This window comes from Xiphias gladius, chromosome 22, assembly GCF_016859285.1.
Source record: "Xiphias gladius isolate SHS-SW01 ecotype Sanya breed wild chromosome 22, ASM1685928v1, whole genome shotgun sequence".
NCBI classification, from domain to species: domain Eukaryota; kingdom Metazoa; phylum Chordata; class Actinopteri; order Istiophoriformes; family Xiphiidae; genus Xiphias; species Xiphias gladius.
Genome location: NC_053421.1, coordinates 27295235 through 27316676, shown reverse-complemented (window position 1 = coordinate 27316676; position 21442 = coordinate 27295235). Strand labels below are relative to the sequence as shown.

Below are 21442 nucleotides of genomic sequence, written 5' to 3'. Positions count from 1 at the left end.
TGTTGCGCTGTTCACGTGTGCAACTCAACGAATTGAGCAACAATCAAGTGTTTGTTTGTTTGTTCTTTTTTTGTCTTGTTTGTTCACGTCTTTTCAACATCATGGATAATAGTTGATAAAACAGTCTCCCTACAAGGCCCATTTAGTGGCCTCGCTGTTCTGGGGCTTTTGATTGTATCACATGATCTTCCTCAGCAGATGGAGATCGGCCAGTTGTTGAAACTGCCATTTTTTTTCTGAGCACTGGAAGGTCTCTATTTCTAGGTTGGCTTAAAAGTTGAGACTTAAAGTTCATTCTTGACCTGAACCAGCTACGCAAGCTTCAGAGCTGTTACTAAATGGACCGCGTGGTGACATTTCTATGTCAATTACTGTCTCAAAGGTTAAATGAACTGTCAAGCTTAATATTTTACGATATTCGTCAAAATATGCTTTTGTGACCAATAAATAGCCTTCATACATATACTTCCCAAAAAATGTAGAAAACAAACTCTGCAACGTTCTATGTTAGGAAACAACTACACATAATGCCTTTTGTGATTTGGCCACTATGGGTCAAAATCTGAATGGATTTGTCACAATTCCAAGACCTTCGTCAGGGAAAAAGTCCATAGCATTCAACACAAAGTTGTTTCCGATCTGAGCTCTGAACCCTGTTTTACTCTGCTGTATGTACAAATAGCTTTATATTCGGGGGGGCTTTGCACACCCTGTGTGCGAAATGCCAATACTCCTTAAGTTTTCTTGATTACTGTGAGTGACATTTGCCTCCAGAACCGTTAACTACACCGACAAGTAAAGCAAGAAATGAGCTGAAGCAATTCCTTCCCTTTTCCGGCCACAGCTTTTCCATGTGCGCTGCTTGTAATCCCCACTTATGCTTATTTGGTGCTTTGCCGCAACATCATTTGCAATTAAGGGAATGATTATGCTCGAGAAGCAACACAAATGACGTGCCGGCCAGTCAACTGAATTCCTCTGTTCAGTGAATGCAAATGGTCAGGGTTGATTTACATCGGTATCTCCATGGGGCCAGGTAACAGTTTAACCTGGGGAACAAAACCAAAGCACATTTAATATCTAACAGAGCTGCAGAGGAAAAACAACAAGGTCACAGCAGTAATGAGATCATTTGCCAAGGCTCAATTTTTTCTCCACACACAAACAAATACCTGTATGTACCTGTATGTACCCTGCACGGTATTATATATGCAATATCTGAAACTCTTATACAGTGAAGTAATTTCCTTGGTGTGAGTGCAACCTGAATTTAAAAAATGTCGGTCATGGACTGAGTAAATGTTTGTGAATTCAACATCTTACTGCGTTACTGACGAAAACCTGAAACGTCCTCAGATCAGACACGCCTATTCTGTTCTTGGTTTGACGAAAAGTGAAGATGAAACGCTGCCTTTGACTTGACTAACTCAGACAACTGCATGCGGAAACCTGGAAAAAGAGCTCCCCGTCTCTCTTTTACTGGTCAGAGTGGTTCCGAGACCAACTGCAGAGATCCACACGTAGTGGATGGGTGAGAGTCATCCAACATGATCACACTTTAACAGTCAGGACTAAAACAATCAAGATTTTATTCAAAACAGCAAAACTTCATTGTAAGAATTATGAATATTTTTCAAATCATTAAAATAAGGCACTTACAGCACTTCATATCATAATTAGAAATACAGAGAGTATACACATACTAGGTGTCTATATCAAAAATAGACACATCTGTCAATTGCATTTATGATTCTATACAAAATAGTTTTAACAAATTAAAGAAATCTGCCATTTTATGTCCTTTATATTCAGATATTCTATAGTCCATTTCACATATGCAGTGATCATTCACTAAGTCTCAGTTAGTCTCAGTCAAAATAACTTTGAAATAAAAAAAAAAATCAAAATGCTTTCAAAAAAATAGAGTAACCATCAGGGCAAATTCATTAATAAAATTAATTGATTAAGAACATCACGAAGCCTCTGTTGATCAAGTTGTCGTACAAAATAAATGCTTAAAAAATACAGTTTTTACATTTGCCAGGTGTAGGTAGTATGCTTCAGTCACTAACTTCAATATAGGATGGTTTGTTATTCATAAAAACAGCAAGCAACCAGTGAACCTATAAGATGGCCACAAATTCCCATTCACATTCTTCACATCTGGCAGACACTCTCATCACTGTTTTATCGTACAGTGTTTTCGCACTTCTTCTAATATAGTTTCTATTGTTATTTTTTGTAAAGTGTGTAAAGACACCTAAAGGCTCAGAACATGATTAAACATTGTGATTTACTGCAACGCTTGTTAACACAGCCTGCTCCTCATCTCACATTTCAAGGGGAAATTAGAGGCATTAACTTCAGAGATTTTAGGGAGCCTGACTTTATATAACAAGTGTGTGTATAGATCACGAGGTGATTAAAGCATTTGTAAACTCTTTCACAAGGTGTTTTGTCCGCTAGTGATCGAGATTGGAACTGAAGTGTCCGGGGCAAATGTAGCTCTAATTCTGCTTCATCATTTTGGTTGGTTTTGCAGACACGCCTAGTGAAAGCATTGAAAGTTTTCATTCTAGACTTTCTACAGTTAGGTTCCAGCTCGGTTTCTACTTGTTGTTACTAATAGTAAAAAAAACCCAATGAGAATTACCGCCCAGCTCTGTTTTTACGTGTCTTTTAGTTCATAGTTCTGATGAAAAGGGTCGGATATTTTTCTCAGCAGTTGGGGGAGGCTACACAAGGGCTAAGAGGAGATTGAATATTGGACGTACGTTTCAAACATACTCTGTGTCTGCTAGATGTGGAAGTAGACAGTTGTTTGCGAACACATTAGCAGAACAGCTTTATTTTGTGATGTGTCGGAGCTGAGTGGTCTTTTGCCCCCTAGTGGCCAAACATCGTTTAAGTTTCAAATGACATTTCTAAGTGGCCCATTTGATGCGATTTGTCCACTTGTTTCTACATTTCACACGATAAAAAAATGTTAGCTTAGTGCAAGCGGGGATTTAACAGGGACTAAGACAAACAATGCAATCAGATCAAGTTAAGACAGACATTTGGCGGGACTCACATCAGTGATTACCTCACCTTGCATGTAATTACAAGTTTAGTACAGGAGCAGTCCACTGGGAAGACTCGGAAGCCTACAGAGAGCCACGTCAAGATTATAAGTTAATCAGTACACACTCAGAGTATAACAAATCCCCACTTTCTTTCTTTGCACTATAACTTTTGGGCTTTACGTTTCCATCACTAAGAATTGCATGTGCTCAAGAGCCGGCATGGATTGCTGATCCATTGATCTACCAAGATCAATGGATCTTTTACATTCCCAGGTGGGTTAGCAATTGGGCCAGTCTCCCCAAAACACATTGTGTATTTCTATGGAGTACTGGTATTATTATTATGCATGGGCTTTGACTTGGCTGTGAGACATCAGAGTTGGAACATTTTCAATCTCATAGCTCTGAGGGCCAGGGAATGTAACAGAGCACGGCCCCTTCACAATGTCGCACCTGTCACCATATCTAACATGACTTAATGCCACGGGCAGGTGCGTATTGTGTTATTGTCTGTCATCTTAATGAGGGGCTGGCTTTTGCTCCCAGCGTGCTGTGCCCTGCTCACAAAAGGTTACTGGAGTTCAGGCCTTTACTGAGACAATACTGAAGAAATGTAAGCTATTGTACATTCTTTAGTTTTTAAACTTTTGGTCAAATTACCACCATAGGTGTTTGCTCCTGATTTAACAGCTCATCATTATTCCTATTAATAATCTTTTTTTTGAGTTTTGCTTCTTGGTCCACATAACGTTCCGCTACTTCTGGCACCTGATTCTCCTCGGGGAGCCCAACCACAGAAACGCCGCCCTCAGATGAAGCTACGCTCTTGACACTGTGCGCCCTTTCTCGGGTCATTGTCGGCCTGCCCAGAACACTTCTCAGCTGTTCCCAGAAAAAAGCCTGCTGGTTGACCTGCTGGGGCCACTCCAGGTACGTCTTAGTACTCAGCATCTTCTTAAGCTTGCAGTACTTGCTGGGCAGGGAGCTGGGATCAATGGGCTCCTTCACCACTAGGATGACATCACTGAAGCTCTTTCCCATTGCTCTCTGCTGAGCGAAGTACAGCTCATAGTTGCACCACTCACTATTAACAAAGTTCTGGGAGAGGACAAATATTACCTGAGGATGGAAAAAAAAATCAAATTAGAAACAAAGGAAACTAAAAACATGGATCAGATGGATCTTTATGATGTAGCAATGAGTTGTGCTGGGAAGGGTGATGCTCTATCTAAAAGCAAGCCTTAGATGTTAGGTAAATGGTATGGTACCGGTGCTGATGAAAACGATTATGTTCTGCATTGCAGCCCTTTTTGTAAATTCTAGAAACAATCTAAACCCACTGTACTCCACTGCACTAAATAAATGAAATTACTAATTTGGCAAGCTGATCAGCCAGTGAACGAGCTCGACACCGATTCAACATACTGCCTCGCACAAATGACCACCACAAAAGATGTCTATTGCCAATGGTGTTGGACAAACCTCAAAACTATGGGTAAAGGTCATCATCAAAAGCTCAACAACAACCCAATGGCACCCAACAGCCAACTATCATCTTGGTGAATCACAATCCTCACATTTGCCCCCTTGAGTGTGTATTATTGATCACTTGCCTCTTCAGCCCTTTGAGAATCAATATCACAAAAGTCATCAAGTTTTCAGGACAGTTTTCAGATGACTTAATCAGCACATAAGATGGCCGTGGAAATTTCCCTTAGGGGAAGTATCAAAGGCAAGTCAATCAGGGCTTATTGAAACACTACTTAACCACAAGCTAAACACAATCATGGCCCAATCCTTAAACATTCGTAACTTAGAGTACATGATGTTGTCATCACCAGCCTGGCTGAGTTGTGACATCAGCTTGTCAAAAACATAGCTCCTCAAAAGCTGTCTGCCCAAACTAGCTGATAGGTTACAATATATCTATCTCCCTTCAATCTTATCTTGAACTTTTTTGCAAAAAAAAAAACAAAAAACAAAAAACATTGTTATGCAATTCTTCATATACTGTAACTTTTTTGTATCAATAATGCTGTATGCTTCTGGCATGTACAAGACTATTACAAAGCTGCATGGTGGCACCTTTCGACTGCTTTCAATGTTCTCAATGATGTTATCGATGATCCACCTTCCTGGCATAAAGTCCCTCTCATGAATACACAGACGATAGGGGTTTCTGTTGTTCTCCAAACAGGGCAGTAGCTGGTCCCTCACCCAGTCTGCATCAGAGTGGCTGTAGGAAATGAAGGCATGATAGGTAAAAGTCCCTATTTCCCCTGCTGCTTTTTCCTTGTGAGCTCTGTATTTGGCCCTGATGATCTGATATGTGGCTTTAGTGTACCACGGCAGGTCAAAAATATAGCAGATCAGCATCAATATCAAGATGACCGCTGCTGTGGTCGCAACACTGATAATGATAACTAGTCTGATATCACATGCCACTTGACCTGGGAAGTATTTGGATATGAATGTGTTGAGGAAGGCCTCTGGGTGGTAGCACCTGTAGTTCCAAGGCCAGTCGGTGAGGTTGACCTTTCCTTGTGAAACTGTGTCCTGGACGAAAGCATGAAGCTCACAAGTGCAATGGTAAGGATTATTCCCTGCCCTCAAGCGAGATAACTGAGGCATATCCTGGAAGGACGCCTTGCTAATGAGGCCAAACGAATTCCCATCCAAAGACAGTGACTGCAGTGACGGACTTTCCCACTTAGATGGGATAAACTTGATTTTATTCCCACTCAGCAGGAGCTCTTTCAGGTTGGTTGCTTCCTTAAAGTACGTCATGTCCAGCTGGTCCAGGTTACAGTAGGACAGATCCAAGTAGTGCACTGTGGTGGGCAGACAACGGAGGGCTTCACTCTCAAACTGATTGTGGTGAGCAATAAAACGAGTGATATTTTGATGCCAAACACAGTCTCGACTCTTTTCAGCAGATCCGAGATTGTTATCGCTAAAATCTAACACCTGCAGCTGCTGGAACTCCCTCGTTAGTGATGACAAGTCTTTTAAGCTTGTCAGTTCATTGGTGCTTGCGTTGAAGGTGTGAAGATTCGGCATGGCGCCCTTGTAAGTGCACCGCTGGTTGAAGATGAACTCATTCTGTAGTCGATTATTGGAGACATCCAGAAACTTCACATGTTCCATCTCAACCCAGGAATCGCAAGGCACGGAGTTGAAATACACAAACTGAATAGACAGTGCCTTAACTTTGTTGAACCAGGTGAAACGCCAGTCAAATCGCAGCACATCAGGATTGCTGATATACCTACAAGAAATAGTGATTGTTAGTGCTCTGTTTGTGCACTTGAAAAGCAAATACTTAGTTCCTCAACGATCTTTTTGAGCTTTTTGTGATTATTCCAAATCACAACAATAATTGCCTTTGTGTATCACATATCTTCAGAAAATTGCAGTATAATTTGCATCAATTTCTGTGTTATTTCACAGTCAATTGTCATATTGTGGATTTTGGTTGAATTTTAGTTGATTTAATGATTTAATTGAGTGGATAAAAATTAGTTTTGGGTGGGTTGTGATAATTAGTTCTACTTTTTTGGACCATTTGGGCGGTTTCCACCAATGAAAACTGAGGCTACATTCCAATAAATTGACCCCTCCTCTCACACACAATGACTGATAACTGATGCCCTTCAAAACCAAATGTCGCTTTGTCATTTTCCTATTCTAATTATTATTCTGTCATAGGTCTGTGATAAAAGCCTTGTTAAACCTTCCATCTGTTCATATGATTACATTAGACTTTATGTAATATTATATTAAAGACTTTATTTTATCACTTTACTATAATTTTTTTTTCATTATTGTGAACATGGTTTTCATATGCTGATAAGACAGAAGACTGGAGATGACAGGAACGATTATTTTTCTTAATTTTCGCTTGCTTTTTTGATGATTGGGTAAGTTCGGAGCTCTGATTGAGCTATTTTTTGTCAGTCCAATGTGGTGACGCTGCTCGTGATTGCAAGATTGTGAATTCCTAGAGAGACTGAATACTTAGTATAAACTTAAACTTATAATATAGAAGCTTATACTCTACAAACAACACTACAATTGATAGTAAAGCTGCATATAAACTGCACTGTGAGACATCATGGGGCAGTGTCAACCTACCATAAGTCTAGCAACATTTTATCATGACATTATGACAAACAAGTGCCAGGTTTTCCACCACAATAATGTATTTTACACTGGCACATGATGCCCTCAAATGGGAAGATACTCACCAAAGATCCAGCTTATCTAATGCCAGGTCTCTGATGCTGGAACCTGCTCCACTATCAACAAATGTGGGTGAACGGGCAAAGTCAATGTACTGAAGTCTCACCCTTTTGATAGGGGCAACTTGTAAGTTCATTAAAGCCATCCTCAGGAGATTCTCGTTGAATTTACCTCTGTGAAAGATAAGCTGATAGGCTGTAATGTCTTTTAATCCCTGGAAAATGTCTTCCTTCCCCATGTAGTACGTGAACTCAAAGAGATTGCGGAACTGGATGACGCTGAATGTCTTGTTGGCGATGTCACGAAGCATGTGAAGGAGAGCATTTGGCTGTTGATCTATGGCCATATCAAAGCCTATCTGCTTTGTCTGAATGACTTCTAAACTTCCAGGCTCATAGTAGCTTAGATTGGAGGAGCATTTGATTGCAAAACCTTGTAACCTGATGTTCTTCAGGGGCTGAAAATCTGCTCTCTTTAGACCCATCACCAGAGGGCCACCCATGGACAGAACCTGGAGTTTGAAAAATTTGGAGAAGCTGTCAGCCAAAGTGGCATGTTTATAAAGGTTATTGGACATGTAGAGCTCTTTTAGATTCAAGAGAGGTGTCAGAGCTCTGGCAGGAATTTCCTGCAGGGAGTTATTGAAGATGTTAAGATGCTCCAGTAGCGTGTTTTTTTTAAAGGCATCATTGTCAAAGTGTGAAATATTATTGTACTGCAGCTGTAGGGTGCGAAGCTGAGGGAAAAGGAGAAAGTCATAAGCATGGATGGCTTGCAGTTTATTGTGGGAGAGATCTATGTCTTCAAGTGTGGATGGAAATTGTCTCCAGGGGACACTGTCGAGCTGTCTTCCCACACAGTCTGCAGAGCGGCCAGAGTTGTAGATCCGACAGGGTCCTTCCTCAGTGTCAGGGGTGGGGGGAGAAGACGGAGTTGGGGATGTGAGTGCTCCAAGAAGGAGAGAACTGAAAAGAATCCATTTCCAAATCATTGTGACAGATCTGCAAAGGAACAAGAATGGGGAAGTTCAACTTTAAGCATTTTCTTTGTAGAGAAAAATCAACAGGACATTGACCTAATCTGTTTTTTGGTGCAGGGGTTATTTTGCATTTTCCACATACTATAATTTTAACTTTAAGAAACTATACTTTTCTCTTACTGTTCCTTTTCATAAAGAGACTATGCACTTCATTATAAGTGAAATATAAGTAAGTATAAAGTAAGTATAATCTCTCTGTGATACACGCACACACACACACACACACACACACACACACACACACACACACACACACACACACACACACACACACACACACACACACACACACAGTCACTCTCTTTTCATCTTTGTGAACCCCCCTAAGCATATTCCTGTTGAGTTGCAATATAATATTTATCTATGCTGTCACTGCATCAAATGAAAGTTAAGGTTTGCAGAACAGAGTAGGATGACTAGTTCCTTACGTTGCATCATTTGTGTGGGGTAAAAGTAAATTGTGACACACAACATAGCACTTGAAAGGAAGTGGCATCTAATTCCTGTAAGATGCTTGACCTTTTTTTCCTCTAAAAAGGAGGAAATGCTTACTTCTTCGGTCACTCAAAAAGTTAAATACTGTATGTCACTGAGAGCCAACAGAGAAATCCCGATGTCCGAGTCATGATGTGACAGATGAAAGAAGGAGATCCTAAACTCCACCTCTACAAGAACTTTCAGCCAATTTCCCATCATTTCCCATTAAACTATAAAAGTGCCTTTGCAGAATAAACTGACAGTGTAATCTGCAGGCTTAAGTGGACCTTGCAAGACACACGACAGACATCAGGCTACATACGTCACTCTACAGTCATTATGTGTACTCAGGCATCAAATCTGCTGTGAAGAAAACATCAGACTTATCCATATAAAACAGACATATTCATTGGTCCACCGCTATACAATAACACTTACATGATTATTCACTGCACACTACACTACACTTACCCTCTTAAGACTAGTTTCTTGAGACCTTTTGCTAAGGCAGACTCTTTCAAATCCCCTCTCCTCAACCTTTATTTATATTGCTGGTCCACGGCGACGCACTCACATAGAGGAGCAGTCAAGCTTTATAACCCCCATTAAACAAACAGTGTTAGTTTTATCTGGTCCAGAGGTGACGTGACTTGAATAAACATTTATGTCTGTGTGGATATGGGTACTAGAAATACATGTTTATTTTAGGTTATTATCGGTCATTATGCAGGATCAATGTATGGCCTATTAATCTGTGACGGCTGGGACAACCACCAGAAAGTGTCCCTCTGTAAAGTGGAGCAACAATATATTTCATATAGGTTTGGTTTGCTTCAGAATGGCAACTCAATTAAAATCCCTTTGCAGCATCTGTAAAAACATAGATTGATGGGGAGATGGTGAATATTGTTTTTATTTCTTCCAGTCATGTTTACCACTAAGGGCTGAGATGGATCGTGATGTTAAGTGCCACATCGACTCCTCCTCGAGGAAGGTGTTCATTTCATAACTGGACAGAGTGTGTCGTTGTTAGCTGTTTTTTTTCTAGATCAATGCAAGATAGTAAATGACAAACTGTATTCGTCGGATGAATTAATGTCAACCGGCATTTACTGTGTGGCCACCATCTTCCTTCCTTGTCGTATAACAGTGTTTGTGTGACAAAACAGCAGTCGAGATGCTGCTTCCATTGAGGAAACAAGACAAACTCTTGGCTATCTGGTCAACAGTGGACAGCTGTTCCTGGAAGCTGACACAAGATTAGATGGCTATCAATAATATTGACTAAGTGAAACTCCTCAAATTAAAAGGCGCTGCTATAAAATGATGTATTATAAAGTGAAAACAACAAAGCTTTGGGAACCGATAAAATTTTGCCAGAGACTTTTCTAAAATGCATTCACATTTGAGACATCCAGCTGATGTTCTCAACCAGAGTTCATCGTCTTTTGCGCATAAAATAGACCCTGCAGGGAATCTGGGGGTTGATGGCAGTTTTTAAGTTTTTGGGTTAAAGTCCAAGTCTGGTGTCAAGTCTTGAAAAAACAAGTCTCAAATCCACAAGAGCAAATCCAAGTCTCTTGAATCTCTGAATGCTGGCCATACCCGTACTTAAAAAAATAAATAATATTGACACTGTGCGCGAACATTTTCATTCCAAACCTGGATTAACAGAGTTACATGGCTGAGACCACTTTCAATGCACAGGCGTGATAATGAAATTTTCATGCCGTGGAGCAAGTCAAGTCTCAGATATAGAGCCCTATACACTGTGCTATAACAGTTATCTCGCAGGTTCGCTCCATGTCAAATTCTGTGATATGGGTCTAACAAAATGGACACAATCTGTGCCAGAATCTCTAATATCAGTTTTGAGGCGAATGTCATCCTGAAAAAAACAAAAAAACAACAGCCTCAGTCTTTTCAGTAAATGCCCAAAACTGAATGTTTATATCCAACTGACGAAGCCCTCTTGTAGCTGTAGAAGTTTTCACTCCTGTCTCTCCTGAGTGAAGGAATAAATAGTGTGATGTTGTCATAGAGCTACCAGGTCCACAGAGGGAGAAGGTAGGGGGAGGCAAATAGTTAGAGACCACTTTTTGCTTCCTGTTTCATACTGACAGTCAGCTTAGGGTACTTTAACCTAACCTTACCTTACCTTAACCTAACCATGTAGTTATTTTAACCTGACCAAACCTTTACCAGAAATTTGCATTTGTTGTCTAGGAAGGCAATTACAAATTACAAAATGTACAATGTAAATGTATTTTGTTTGATTTGGAGGACCTGTTGGTTTTTAGGCCTGGCAGATTGTGCGATGGATGCCTGGTGAATGGTTGGTGAATGGTAGAACTATGATGTAAAACAAATGCTAATATGATATTCATCTGTGCTGCTCTCATGTTTTTGAAAATATAGCAAAAGCAAGCCTTTGGCAGCCCATTCAGTTCTGGTATTTACGCATATAAGTCTATGGGTGCTCACGATGTTGACATCGGCCAGTGTTTCATGCTGTAATTGGATTGGTTAGTTTGTAGACATAGGTTGAAGTAGCAGTTGCATTGTGAGAAATTGGTCCCGAAGTTCTTCCACTGTTAGAATTTTGACATGAGCTGCCTTTGGTCGCCAAAGCTCAAGATCGCACTTTGGTGGACGCGTCGAAAAAGAAGCTTTGTTTGTTTGCAAGAAAACACCACAAGTTACCTTTAAGGAAACCTTTAAATTTGACTCAAGGTTTATGTCTTTACAGGTCTGACATTCTGGCTTTATTTAGGAATAAACCTAAAAAAAGTGATCTTTTTGTCACAAGCGTAGCCGTTAAATCATAATCCTGCCCCAAAAACGAACCTTCAACCACAGGTGGCTGCAACAAATTCTCAAAAAAAATGAAGTCAGATAAAACCATCCATTTGTTGTCTTTTCTCTCTTTACAAAGCACCTTGTCATGACTCAAGTGTAAAAAAATAAAAGCTTCACAGTTTCACAGGGCATATGAGGTCAACCAAACCTGTGTGTTTCTAATCTACGAAGATCTAGAGTTTTGATTTCATGAGTTAAAACTCTGGTTTGACATTAACTTGCCTGAAAAGAGTTTCTGTGTCAGGAACTATTCTAGAGAATTTAGTTGAGTCATTTTCTATTTACACTTGTGAAAACCTCCCCGTTCTTCGCTGTGCAGCCTTATCTGTGAAAGGAATGTGAACATAAGTTGGCAATGCTGCAGGTCGCTCTCTATATTATCCTTGAGTATTATCCTCCCTGGCTTCAGACGTATGGTGTTGCAATCACTTTGGTGTTAACACATGAGTCAAAAGGTATTAACAGCTCTTGCAATCTAAAACACCTACACATGCAGCTCACTGTGCATGCATACAAAACATAGGGCTTTTTTCCTGTTCAATATTTGTCACATGCCGATTGGCTCACTGCCAGGTTCATACAGTACAAGCAGGAAAGACAACTGGGAACCCCCCCCCCCCAAGAGCATGTGAAGAAGAAAAATATTTATTTTCTCTGCACCCGAGAGATAGCTTTCACTAATGCTGCCATGTTTAAAATCTGTAGACAGATTTAGACTCCCTAACAATAATGACATTGTTCATTTTAGGAACCAGCTGAGGAGTAAAACTGTGATTAACTGTCAGAGGTCAAATTGACACTTAATCCTGAGTCAGTCATGTGGTAAGAAAGACTAAACAACATGGCTATAAATGTTTCAGTGTGTGAACAACTCTGTAGTGATATCAGTAACACACAAACATCAAAAAGAAACACTTTGTTTTTCTGGCAGGGAGCTCAGAAGCTCTTTTTTTTTCCATTAATCAAAAGGTGGTGGGAAAGAACATTCTTAAATCTCTCAACCAAAATCATTAGCAAGCCAGAGTATTTGGTCTTGTTAAAAGCGGGACTCTCACTTTTGCATGATTTGGACATAGGAAAAATCGAGTTTAGCTGCAGCATATACATGTAGTACTGTAAAACCTTGTCTGACAAGCTGAGACAATACATTGCACAGTAAAAATGTCTTCGGTAAAAACAACCACACCTCAAAGTTCTCTCACTTGCAAAACTCCAAAGTCTGTAAGGCACCCATAATAATCCATCAGCTTCAGCTGATACATCTCAAGCTTTAGTTGTCTGTTGTCAGCTTCCGCTAAAGTTTGTTCACCGAAAGTGTGGAGTTAAAGATAAAATGTACACCATAATCACTAAAGGGGTTACTCCGATGTGAATGCAAAAACTGCATGAAAGTCATAAACCTGATCTCCTTTAGACTGGGACTAGCAGCATAGAATTTCGGCAATGCTTTGCAACTCCGTTACGGTGGAATCGCGCTTCTCCAAAGACACACAGAAGCATCTCCACAGACCTATGCAGAAATGTTTTATGGGTAACCATGTGACGCAGAGGAGCCGATGTGCACACCTCCCAAATCTCAACAATGTGTTGTGCAGACCGGCGCATCAAATTAACTGACTGCTTGATTAAACTCCTGTCAGGAGGCGGGTTCCAAAGGAGAGATGAAAACAATCGTACACGTAAAAAAGAAATGGCCACGATAACGTGTTTGAGCGAATCCTGTGCAGCCTGGAGAAGTATAACTCTTTGTTTACAATAATTCATCAAATACATTAAGCTTCAAGTACAGCTGAAGATAGAGTAAAGCTGATGGTGCTGCAGTGCAGCTGAAGCCGAAAAAGGACACAGTTGATGATTGGTGAGCTAAGTGATATTAAAAGAGTACTCCACCGATTTGGCATTCCACTCCTATAACATCGTCGGACTCACGATGGACAGTTTAAAAAAGGATCAAAATCGAAGAAGCAGAACCAAAGATGTAACTGTTTTTATTGCACACACTCCTCTTCCTTGTCAAAACCAGGCACCTACGTTACCCACTTTGCAAAACGACAGGCAACAATTCAGTTGGAGGTTTGGGTGTTTTATGCTAGTAGTGGCTAAAGTAGCCTCAGGCAGAGGTGACCCCCCAGATTTTTTTCATTTGTAGTCTTCGGACCCACACTCAGGTGACATCACCCGAGGCAATTTATCACACAGATCCCTCTGGAGACACAAAAGGCTTTTTACAACCCTTTCCACATGTGCAGTAGTACTTCCCAACACCTGGAGACAGACTTTAATATGTAAAATTGGCAGAGTTCCGCTTTAAGTACAACATCTTATGATTACAGTTGAGCTAAATGAGCCATTTGTCCCTCTAATTCATTTTTTTACAACTAAAAAGCACAAAAAATTGTCTGATAGGTCTGGATGTAAAACTCATCCAGAGGGTGATATGTCCACATAATTTGAGCCAAATCTGCCCAGAACTTATGGTGATATCTGACTAAAATATGGAGGGGAAGTCTTACTCTGCTGCTGGTACTGTGTGCTCCATAGCAACCCAGTGCAACATAAATATTGTACTTCAGGCTTCATAGTGTGAGGTGGTAGTCATGCACTAAATTATCAACCAGGCTATCACAGAAAGAATAACTGGCTCTGTCATTGATTAAACTATGATATCTCCCTGGGATGCCATGCATGGCGTCATCCAGTGAGCTCAAAGCTCTATTACTGTGCCTGATATTTACCCAGCAGTCAATAGTCAGTGGCAAACAGCCCCTTCATTGAAATGTGTTGGAAGCACTGTGCCCATTGCCCCTGTACGACACATTAATCTGGCAGCGGGTGTGTTTCACTGACGAGCATTCTTCGCTCTGGTTTATTGATGCTGACACAGCTGACCTTGTGCACGAGCTGTGAACACGTTCATCCTCCGCAGCAACTGACGCTGCTTGTGTTTACGTTCTGGTGTTGTTAATTTCATGCATTTTGTTTTTCTTTTACAGTACTGATGCCTTATAGAGGCGAAGAGCAGCGGTGTGTGTAATGAAATCAAATTAGATGAGCTGGTCACCCAGATCACAGCCAGACACATCCTCCCACTCACCTTTGGTGGCATTTAATCATGCAGGTAGTTTTGTTTTTCCAGGTTAGGACAAATAAAACCAAAGCTATCCACATGGGTGGATAATACTAGGGATGACTTAAAGCAAGATTAAGGCTCTACTATGTAATTATTTAATTACAAATGTGCCAACAATGTAAAGCACAAATTGTGGTTACAAAGGTGGAGAGCAGAGAGTTAACTGCTGACTCTGACTGTTGGTAGTGGAAAGAACAGGGCAGGAAATCACGTTTCAAAAAGGAAGTTCTCTCACAAAACATTTTTCTCATCTGCATCCTCCCAGTAACCAAGTTAAATAGTACTTTAGTAGGAATAACATTCATTCAGACAATATCAAAGTTCTTTGCTGTGGTTATCTTTGATTTGACTACAGTCAGAAAGTCTTATTAGTCACCTGTGTTTGGTGAGACAAAATGCTTTTCTTCAGAAGGGTTTACGACCCACTGCTTCATGGAGTTGACAGGCAGAAAAAATGTCTAATATGTTATTATGGCAATTCAGCAAAAGATCTTTCTCTTTAAGAATATTTGAAACAGTTGTAACTATAATAACATGATTGACTTAAAATGCTGTTTAGGTGTGCCAGCCCAACGGCTTTTGTATTGTGCATTCGTTATGTATGCGTTATGTATGTACATGCTGGCTTCTTACAGAGCCATCATTAGGGCTGGGCTTTTCGTGCTGTGAAAAGTCAAAAACCCACTGTGAGAAAAATATATTATATCGGAAGCATGAGAATATTGTTTACAGCTAAATGTTTTTGTTTCATTTGTCTATAAAAATTGTACTTATGAAAGCAGTTTCAGTGATTTAAAAAAAAAAACAAGAGAAAAAGGGTGTCTCAAGGAGCCACTCAATAACCGTTGATCCAAGGCTTCAAAATAAAAACAAGGTTGAGGTGTTCTGTTACAGTGCAAAAAATTAGTCTAGTCCAAAAAAATCAAAATATTGCCCATTGTGACCTTAGAAGGGGAACAATGCTCAGCACAAAACAATGTGTGCTGTTTTTGTGATTCGACTCCACCTACAGTATTCGTCGTTTTCCAGTGCTCTGTTTTGTACTGTGTGACATGGCTAACGAATGAATAATCAATGAATTAGTAAAACCAGGACAAGTGGGTCCAAGCGTCTACATTTTTTCGGAGACTGTCCTCCTGTAAAAAACAACCACATAAGTCGTCTGTGCAAGCGGCTTAATACGACCCATAGTTATGTTTATTGTTAGGCTACCTTTAGCGGCCGTAGTTATTATGATGGGAGCAAGGGAGGAAGTCAGATGACCTTGTATAAAGAGTGACAAAGTCCACGTTAGGAGGAGGAGGTTGGAGTGGATGGATGGCTCGACAAAACAGCGGACTGTCACACAGGAGACCATGTTATGTTTCCTGCCTTGTTTAGTTTGTCCATGACTGTTCTCGTATCTATTATTGATAATATGACGAGTAAAGTCTGGTATGCTCCTATAGTTCGTGTCTGAGGGTAGGGACATACAACCTATATGATCATTTAATTTGGAGGACTTGTTTTTCCTGTCAAATGAATTACTAATACTAACGTCAGACTAACCAAGCTCAAGAAATGATGAGGTGAGCTTGAACGTTTTCACTCTTGAGCAGATTAGAGAGGTTTTTTTTGTCCTTTTTTTTCTTTAATTTTTTTTTTTTTATGGACAAAAGGCTGTTTTTCCCTAAAGTTTCAAACTCAGGTGGCCCAGAAAACCGTTCACTGGTCCAACTCAAAATGGGAGTCTGCAGTTACCTTACACCAAGCTGCAGTATGGCTTTCTGGAGTCAAAAACATATATAAACTGAATGTGACCACTGCACACAAGCATGTCTGGTCAAGGCTGTATTGTGGTAAACATTTTTCAATGGGAAATGTGTGAGTTGTGTTCCAAAGTAAGACCATTAAAATAACATTTTAAAACCTACTGCCATGTGTGAACTAAAGCAGTCACAGTCTACAAATGTTCACTAAGAACAGCATTGGAATTGCAACAAAATCAGTTTATAGTGGTATCCAATAAAGGTATTTATGTAAAAGAGGAGTAAGAGACATGGCTTTAAGTTCAAAATGATAATTAAGTTTCATAAAACCAAGGAGAACTGCTTCATGCACAACCTGCCTGGTGAAACATGTTGCAACTGTTTCACTTGTTATACAATAAACATTAACTAGACTACTAGACTATTAATGAAACCAGTCCTGGACAGGTGGCGGGAAAGGCTACACTGATAGGGGGCGGGCTTACCTAACCGCCCACCTGTGCCAATGACACAGCAAACACTCAATGATAAAAATAAATCCAGTTCATGCATAGTAGGTGACCAGGTTTTGCAGTGCTGCCGAATTGTCAGCCACACACTTCTCCGGGAACTGCAAAATAAAAGCAGAAGTTTGAAAAGCTGTTTTGCCTTTAGAGAGTTCAACAGGACCCTTTAAAATAACTCTAATTCCAACATAAATAGAAGCAATAAATGACCGAGATAAATAGCACTGTGCAAAGTAAAACTTTGAAAAAGATCTAAGAGGGTGTAACAGCAGTAGGGATCTGCTGACAGTATACACAGAAATCCCTAAGAAACCACAGGAGCCTTGGTTACAACTCCTGTTTCAGATGAAACTTTACAGACATTATCAGCCAGGCAGCACTGACATCAAGCAGCTGCTCGGAACTGCCTGAAATTAGCTGATTTACCACTGGAGCTTCACAGGTGCCAGCAGTTAAGCTGGCTGATTGCCCGAGGAGATGAGTGTCTTACAGGATAAGCCTGTTGTTAGCTTCTCTTTTTTTTTATTATTATCAACAAATCCCATTAAATGATAAAAAACAAAACTGAATTGATCCTACTAACAAGTATTGCCTGTGTATCAAAAGCCTGAAATATACCTCAGGCCCAGAGCTATGTTGTTACCAAAAACTCTGGGCCCTACTAATTATAAAGAAGAAATCTACCAGACAATGTTGCAAAGGTTTTGTGATTTAAATACCCTAGTTATTGCACAATAAGGAACACAGAAGTTCTATGACACAAAGACAAATTGCTCTGACAGATCTATAGTAGGCTTTGGCTACACAGATGATCCTAGATAATGGGAGGTTCATTTTTGGTTTTGGCCTCTACAAGTTCTCTTATTTGGAGAGAATTTTGTTGGAAGAGTTTTTTCCGATTCTTCGTTCCGCCTCTGCAGAAGTAACACAGAACTACTAATTCTGATTGCTGGAGGCGATGCAAGGCGACCAATGCAAGTCATTCAAATCATTATCATATAAATTCTGGTCCTGTCCTGTTTTGATCTCTTATTGGATTTGATGTTCAGTACCTATGCAATATCTCAGCAGTGATAAACTGTGAAGACAGAACCCGAATGGCATTTCTGCTGGTTGCATGGAAAAAACAACGTAACTCATAAATGGCTAAAACCTGAGGTTCCCTTCTTGTGACTGGATAGAGATAAGTATGTAACGGCGAAACGGACTCCTTCAGAGTACACCAGGACAAATTTACAAATTTACAAATATCTGGTCAGGGTGGATTGAGTTCATTGGCCCCTGAAGACAAGACTTTACATAAAACACAATTAACTCATGCATATTACCATTCTTTACAGCTGTTTGTATGTAGTTCTGTTTGGTCAAAACAATGATGCTTAGGAAATATGATCAACTGGGAGGAAACTTGATTCCTTTTCTTGTTTGTTTTTTTTTTGTTCTTTTCTTTTTATTCTTTTTTATTTTGTCCCCTTTCCTCATTTTTATCCCATCAGCTCTGAAACTCCCTGCCAGACAATCTGAGACTTGCAGTATCAGAAACATCACTTCTTAAAACTTTTTAAAAAATGCTTTTACTAAGGTCATTGTTTGTTTTACTTTAGTTTCCAATATGGTTTATCTTTTCCATTTAATTATATTGGCCTTGTCCATTTTATTGTTGGGTTTTAATTGTTTTCTTTACTTACACTGGCCAGATTCTGTTTAATTGTTATTGTATTTAATTTTTTTTAACAAGATTCTTCTATGTAAAGCAGTTTGTAACTGTTTTTGAAAAGTGCTTAATAAATAAAGTTTCTTATAACTATTTACATTTCAAAAGTAAGAAACGTGAGACTTTTTTTTAAAGTCAACAATTAAGTGTCAAGTTTTTATGATTGTATTTTCATTATTTTTTATTATTATTTTCTTTATATTATGTATCTATGTAATTGATCAAAGTGGGTCTGGACTCTACCTGGCAACAGCGATGGTTTTATTGATGGTGAAATGCTGTGCGTTTCGATGTTTTTCTTTGTTTTCTTTTGTTATTTTTCTTTTTCTTTTTCTCTTTCTAAAATGTTTTTATGTATTTCTTTTCATTGGATATATCATTGTTAAAACTGGGCTTAAATGTATTCAGTATTTGTCGTTCTCATTCTTCAAATCCTTTGACTACCAATAAAAAACAGAAACCAACAAAGAAACAAAACACTGAGATGCAGAGTCTGCTTTGGGCGACTACTATCAAGAGACGTGTCTGGGAAGCCAACAATTGTCAAATAAGTGAAGGGCATTCTGGCATAACTTCACCTGCTTCCAAGGTGCATGGAAGGGGAAAGAGTCTGAAGAGGTAAAAACTCGAACAACACTTGTAGTATAAAGATCAACTTTAAGCTAACAACCATCCTTGTGTTAGTTTGGCCGGAACATTGTATCATTTGTAAATACCAGTGTCGTCAGCAAAGTGTCGAAACCCATGATGGTGACACGTTTAAACCCTAAAAGGCAGTGGGTAAGATTATTGCTCTTTGCTTCTCATGTTTGGCAGTTATAGTCATTTCCACTTGATTTTTTTTTTTTTTTTTTTTTTGTCTCCACTCATTAAATAAATCAGTGAATTTTTATCTGCCTCTAGAGATTCTCTTCTTTTGAAAAATATAAGTAAAAATGAACCCCACAAACACCAAACACACTAAACATACTTTAAAATGAAAAAAATTTCTCTCTGCTGATTACTTAGTGCTGTTATTGTATCTTGGACCTGTGTAAGGAAAATTGCTCAGCAGTTCTCACTATAAAACCAATTTTTGGGATGTGATGGCTAATGATGATAGATGAATCAGCCGTTAATCAGAGTCTCATATATCTGTTTACACAGTGCCAGTGCTGTATGGTAGCCATATCCAAAATCTTTATAACTCAATGATTAACTTTAATCGCGCACTAATGGACAAAAGTAATGTGTGATAATCCAATAAAGCCTGTCCTAAAGGTTATAAATACAACAGATTTAACTGCAAAAAACTTGACTGGATTCATTTGTATATTAAGAGACAAAACAAGTTTGAAACAGACATAAGAGAAAAAAAATCTTTCAACTCACCTGGAGATGGTTGATCCAACTCGGTTCCCCTCCCTAAATTGAATTTTCACAACACATTTTAACCTGTGCTGTACATTAGACGCTCAGTAGCAGTAGAAGTGACTCAGCACTGAGGCAACCTTGTTATTCTCGCTCTCTCTTCCTGCTGCTCTGTCTTCCTCTGTCACCCTCTCACTCTCTCTTGCACAGGAATGTGGAAAGTATTGGGGGAATTTTTTTCCTGTCTCCCAAGCTTCCCGTTTGGTTTTACGTGTACATTTTACAAGTATTTGCTGCCTTACCTGAAAAACAACTTCTAGGCAAACATAAGAAAAAAAACTCATCACATTCCTAAATGTCTTTTCTAACAGTAATGGGGCAATTTTTCGAGCCAAGCAGATAGATTTGAATTTATTTGTCCAGGTTTTCAGCTATGGATCTCAGCCTCCAACCCAATAAAATGGAATGAATACATTGGAATTTAATCTGTGTTTCAAAAAATATAAACACCTGGCATTTAAAAAAATCAACAGCAACTTCCCTGACAGGTACGGGTAAAATGAATCATAGATGGTGGAAAATAGCTGTAGGTGAAAAAACAGGAAAAGGAAAAAACAGTAAAAAGAACTGATAATAATATCTCGTGTTGCTGCTTTTTTATGTTCATTTTTACCCCCATAATTTTTATCAATACTTTTACATGTCTAAACAGGCTTTGAAAAAGTGCTGATCATTGAAAGGTTGGCTGCTTTTCTCCACATGTTCTTCCTGGAGACTCTTGGAATCTTTTGGGATAGCTCTCAAGTCCGTAGAAGGTCAGTTGCTGTTTAAATCCTGTGTTGCAAAAGAGTCTGAGTGCAGAAGTCTGAATGTGCACCTCTGCCTTATGCTCTAGGAAGGAGAAGTTATCAAGATCGCTAGCTACTGGCTTGTAGCTTTTCAATTCAATGTGCCCATTCACTGTGGATATCTCATTTGTACAAGTGGGGAGTCTTTTTAAAGCCATCAATATCCCGGCAACTTTATTGGAAATCCGGCCATGGCATGTTTTCTGCGTCTTCGCGTCCTACATTTTGGTGCCAAAGCAAGCAAATAACTTATGGGCAAATGCCACAAAAATTCTCCAGCCATGGCAACATTTTCACAATGGCAATGCTAATATCCTGATGTTTTTACCATGTATAATCTTTGCATGTTCACATCGATAATTTAGCTTTAGTTAGAAAGCTATCATAGTTAGTTTTGCACATATTAAGTCATAAACCAAATTATTGGATAAGTAAAAACTTTGACCTGTTGATTGTGATAGGGA

General features: G+C 39.4%; 1 protein-coding gene across 2 annotated transcripts; it reads right to left on the bottom strand.

Annotated features, from left to right (window-relative positions):
• Positions 1–1637: 1637 nt before the first annotated feature.
• On the bottom strand, positions 1638–20253 carry tlr18 (toll-like receptor 18). Of its 2 annotated transcripts, XM_040117762.1 has the most exons (5): positions 20152–20253; positions 7313–8308; positions 5569–6333; positions 5151–5301; positions 1638–4184 (listed from the first exon to the last, which is right to left on the bottom strand). In XM_040117762.1, the coding sequence occupies exons 2-5, from the start codon at positions 8296–8298 to the stop codon at positions 3717–3719; spliced, it is 2370 nt and encodes a 789-aa protein (XP_039973696.1). In that variant the 5' UTR covers positions 8299–8308; positions 20152–20253; the 3' UTR covers positions 1638–3716. The 2 variants fall into 2 exon arrangements, with proteins under 2 accessions (XP_039973696.1, XP_039973695.1); XM_040117761.1 differs by having other exon boundaries at positions 5151–6333.
• Between the last annotated feature and the right edge of the window lie 1189 nt (positions 20254–21442).

What these genes read in the sequence shown, in the direction of transcription:
- tlr18 (XM_040117761.1), bottom strand. Translation starts at nt 8,298, where the DNA reads ATGATTTGGAAATGGATTCTTTTCAGTTCTCTCCTTCTTGGAGCACTC. An exon ending in TTAGATAAGCTGGATCTTTG is followed by an intron (nt 6,334 to 7,312) that starts GTGAGTATCTTC and finishes TATTTCTTGTAG; the next exon opens with GTATATCAGCAATCCTGATG. An exon ending in ACATTGAAAGCAGTCGAAAG is followed by an intron (nt 4,185 to 5,150) that starts GTGCCACCATGC and finishes TTCCATCCTCAG; the next exon opens with GTAATATTTGTCCTCTCCCA.